Consider the following 4681-nt stretch of genomic DNA (forward strand, 5'->3'; position numbering starts at 1 on the left):
GGTGCTCTGTATAGAAGTATCAGTTAAGACATTAACAATTCCTCAACTCCTTCCCATAAGACTGTTTCTCAGTTTTTGTTGCTTTTAAAGTAGACTAAAGTAGATGGTCAGATGGTTTTCTATTCAACATTCTGTTTAGGTTATTGCATTTTTCTATGTGGTTTTCTTAAAAGAAACATACACAACCATCTGAAGAGCAACGAATGTTAAGTTTTGGGAGCAAGATCTATGATTTGTAATTGTATGATCCTGAAACATGCAATAATTTACTTACTGTTTTCTGTGCTTACAGGGTTTTTTCCATGATGCATAGTTTTGCTTTGGGTTGAAATATATAGTTTTACAAGATATAAAATTTAATGTAAGACCAAGGCTAGACATCAGGAGGCACTACTTCACTGTCAGGGTGGCTAGGAGCTGGAACCAACTTCCAAGGGAAGTGGTGCTTGCCCCTACCCTGGGGGTCTTCTAAAGGAGGCTAGACAGTCGCCTAGCTAGGGTCATTTGACCCCAGGATTCTTTCCTGCCCATGGCAGGGGATCGGACTTGATGGTCTGCTTAGGTCCCTTCCGACCATATCAACTATGAAACTATGAAGAAGTTTGTGTTTGTTTTTAATAGGACATTGTAGTTAGGCTTGCTATTTAAGTTCCTAAATAAGTGGCCAGATCTTTAGTTAATGGAATCTCTAGGACACTTGGAAGAATTGTTCATGAAATTTTATATAATTTATATGCATTCAGTTAAGTCGCATTATTTTTCCTTCCCAGTATTGCATCTAAATTAACTTTGGCTGATCTAAATCAAGTACTATACCGGTGTGACGCTGAGGAACAAGAGGATGGCGGAGGATGTTACAACATACCAAACTGGTCACCCCTTAAATATGCAGGTCTCCAAGGTAATGAATCAGTTAAGTTTTCTTGTGCAGTGAAAATTACCTACATCCAAATATCAAGATGATTTTATATCCTGGGCACCTGTTCTCTTCCCTTTTAATGGATAATGCCAATTTGCTTCTGCTTGACTAGGCTACTTGGTGCTGCATGTTAGAGTATACCAAAATCAAAGTGAGGTAAGATAATGAAACATTTTTAATGCTCTTTTAGACTGGGGAATGAGTTTCTATTTTTACCTTGCTATCACTGTTGATAATCTATTAGGAACACTTTAAGATTGTTTAACATATGGTTACTTCCAGTCAACTTATTTGGAAAACCACAGACTTTAACTAAAACCTAAAGTGGAAGTGGCAGTAGTTAAAATGTTTTATTAAATGTTTGATTTTCATTATTCCATTTAATCTATAATTATTATAATAAGATTTTACAGCTTGAAGCATGGACAGTTCTTTGCTCTATCTACACGTTTTGTGTCTTGGATTTATAACTAGATCAATTGAGCTGTGGCAGACAAGTTGGAGTACTGCCCACTCAGCAAGTAAAATGAGTCACTGGAACATAGTTGAAAGGGGTCCATCCATTCCTTGTCTCAGTACTGAAAGGTAAATCAGTTTTAAGCCCTCAGTTCAGCAAAGCACTTCACTAATTCTCAAGAATGTGCTTACATCAGTTGTGTTTCAGCATAATCTTAGGGCAGTGATTCTCAACCAAGATGCCATGAGATTCTTTTAAGGGTGCCAGCCAATATTAACACTGTTAAGTATGCAAACACCTTCATGTGATTCACAAGATAAACGCAAAGGCCATGTCCAGAAGAGTGCAGATGTTTGGTTCCCTGGGGACAAGAAGCAGCGGCTCAAGGTGCAGCACACCTTGTGCCGCTGCTGCTTGTCCCTGGTGAATGCCTGTGTTGTACCCTCTGGTGCATAGCAGGTTACCGTGGGTGGAGTAGGGGAGGCTAGGGCCAGCAACTATGCTGGCTCCAGCAGCGTTACCTGGGAGCTTCAGGAAACTGCAGCCATAGCGCTTCTGCAGCTTGGATCCTGTCTGGCAGCTGGAGTGTGGCTCAAGCGGGCCAGGTTCTAGTTTTGTGTACTGCAGCCACATGTGCTACCCCACTTTTTTTCCACAGGGGTTTTTTGACCCTAGGGTTGGAAAAAACCCCTTTGCTGCAAGGTAGGAGTGTGGGAAACACTTCCATGTGCAGTGTATGGTGCCACAGATGGGTCTACAATCTATGTTGGGTCTACAGTGTCACATACTAATTGATATCCAATTAAAACATGTTTTAGTAAAAGATCTTTAGTTCAGAACACTTCAGTCTTACAGTTTTGGATTTACTTCTGGAAACTGGAATCATTTGTGATTAACATTGGCAATTATAATTAAGTGTGGTGGCTTAATTTTTCAGGGTTAATATCAGTGATGGCAGACATCAGACCAAAGAATGATTTGGGTCATCCATTTTGTGATAACTTGAGGTCTGGAGATTGGATGATTGACTACGTTAGTGATCGTCTAATTTCACGTGCAGGAGCCTGTGCAGAAGTAAGTGAACAAAGTATTCAGTGATTAATTTCCTTTTTATTTATAGGCCATACTTACCAGGATGGCGATGGCTTATTGCTTTTTATTTTTTTTAAAGAGCCTCAACAGACACATTTTAGAATTTGGTAGCCAAAATTACCCAGATATTCCACACCTCCTTGTCCCATACATGTGCAAACAGATTTTTCAGCTCTTTGCACAGCCATGGCAAAAAACAGAGCTCTTGCCAGGATACCACTCGCCAAGTTTCATGGACCAGCTTTGAAGTATGGAATCCCTGGAGGTTTTTTCAAAGGAAAGGTCACTGCTGCATAAAACTGATTTTTTTTTTTTTTTTCCTCTCTAAAGTTGCTCAACTGGTTTAGGCCTGCAACTTTACCAGAAGTTCTATTTGAGGCAGATATCAGTGTGGAAAACTTCAGTCTGAATAAATATATTTTGTAACAGTGCAAGTAATTGAAAACAGGGCCCTATAGTGGGACATGTCAGGAAACATTAATCCAAGATTGTATTGAAAAAATCAATTAAAGCTTCAAAAGCAAAAATAAATTATAACAGATGTGTCTGGTTTTCAGTAAAACAAAGCATGACTGTAGTAGCATTAGTCCCCTGAATGTACCACTGGATAGCAGCCTGGAGTTACTAATTTTTAAAAACATTATTCTAATAGGTCGGCAAATGGTTGAAGGCCATGTTCATCTATTTAAAGCAGATACCACGTTACCTTATTCCGTGTTATTTTGATGCCATATTAGTGGGTGCATACACAACTCTTCTAGATGTGGCATGGTGTCAAATGTCTAGGTAGGTTTGGTAAAAGTAAAGTAAAGGTATGCGTTTACATTGTTTCTTACAATTTGTGTATGCAAGTTGGCTGTTTAGACACTTTTAACATGCTTGCAACAAAGGCATTTGGACTTATTACTGCATTTAAACCAGAGTCCTGCTCCCATTGGCTGTAAGAAAGTATAACACACAACTTTAAGCAGATATTTTTTTAAAATCACTTCAAAAGTGTCTTTCAACTGGAGCATATTTATTAAATTGATTTTTAAACTAAGGCAAGAGGTGAAATGTATGAAATGTATGCAAGTTTAAATTGTGAAGTTACTGAATTCAAAGGAACATTAGTAGTATTATTTATTCAACTGCTTTGATTACAGCTTTGTTCAGAATGGATCGACCTTTGTTAAGCACCTGGCCTTGGGTTCAGTCCAGATGTGTGGGATAGGAAAATTTCCTTGTCTGCCAAATCTATCTCCTGCCTTGCATGATGTCCCTTATAGGGTGAATGAAATCACAGAACAAAAGGAACAGTGCTGCGTTACCTTGGCAGCTGGTAAGTGAGGAGACAAATCACCAATGTTGAACGATGTTGAATTTATTGATCCTCATCAATAAATTAAGCAACTGTGACATTGCCTGCACAGTTGGATGGGTAAAAAATTGACTGACAGGGTGCACCCAGAGAGTAGTGGTGGACTGGTTGTACTCAACCTGGCGAGATGTGAGCAGTGGGGTACCCCAGGGTTCGGTCCTTGGGCCCGCACTGTTTAACATCTTTATCAGTGACTTGGACAAGGGGGTGGAAAGCACACTGTCCAAATTTGCTGACGACACTAAGATGTGGGGCAAGGTGGACATACTTGAAGGGGGAGAGAGGCTGCAAATAGATTTAGACAGACTACAAAAGTGGGCAGATGAGAATAGGATGGGGTTCAACGTAGACAAATGCAGAGTGCTGCACCTTGGGAGAAGGAATCCACAGCATACATACAGGCTGGGGAGTTCCCCTCTTGAAAGTACAGAGGTGGAACGGGATCTTGGAGTCATTATTGGCTCCAAGATGAACATGAGTCACCAATGTCAGACCGCAGCCAGCAAGGCCAGCCATATCTTGTCATGCATCCAAAGGTGCAACTCAACTGGTCCAGAGAGGTGATACTCCCCCTCTGCAACTTTGGTCAGGCCGCAGTTGGAGTACTGCGCCCAGTACTGGGCACTGCACTTCAAAAGGGATGTGGCCAGCCTGGAGAGGGTTCAGAGGAGGGCCACCTGCTTGGTGAGAGGGCAGCAGGACAGGCCCTTTGAGGAGAGACTGCAGGACCTGAACCTGTTCAGCCTCAGCAAGAGGAGGCTGAGGGGGGACCTGGTGGCTGCCTACAAACTCATCAGGGGAGATCAACAGCAAATAGGTGGAGCCCTTTTCTCCCCAGCATCACCTGGGGTGA

The 4681-nt window shown here is 41.3% G+C and overlaps 1 protein-coding gene across 3 annotated transcripts in view; it reads left to right on the plus strand.

The window, feature by feature from the left end:
* Window positions 1–4681, plus strand: part of AGL (amylo-alpha-1, 6-glucosidase, 4-alpha-glucanotransferase) — a 65301-nt gene that overhangs the window by 39571 nt on the left and 21049 nt on the right. For all 3 annotated transcript variants that reach the window (XR_002094700.1, XM_019501674.1, XM_019501672.1), the window contains exons 20-23: window positions 771–901; window positions 2314–2450; window positions 3121–3254; window positions 3614–3789. Coding sequence is in view for 2 of the 3 variants with exons in the window: in XM_019501674.1 (XP_019357219.1) it covers window positions 771–901; window positions 2314–2450; window positions 3121–3254; window positions 3614–3789 (578 nt within the window). In the remaining variant the exon portion in view is untranslated. The remainder of the gene's footprint in view (window positions 1–770; window positions 902–2313; window positions 2451–3120; window positions 3255–3613; window positions 3790–4681) is intronic.

The sequence above is a fragment of the Gavialis gangeticus genome, unplaced genomic scaffold (genome assembly GCF_001723915.1).
Source record: "Gavialis gangeticus isolate Ggan-Ray unplaced genomic scaffold, GavGan_comp1, whole genome shotgun sequence".
Classification (NCBI taxonomy): Eukaryota; Metazoa; Chordata; order Crocodylia; family Gavialidae; genus Gavialis; species Gavialis gangeticus.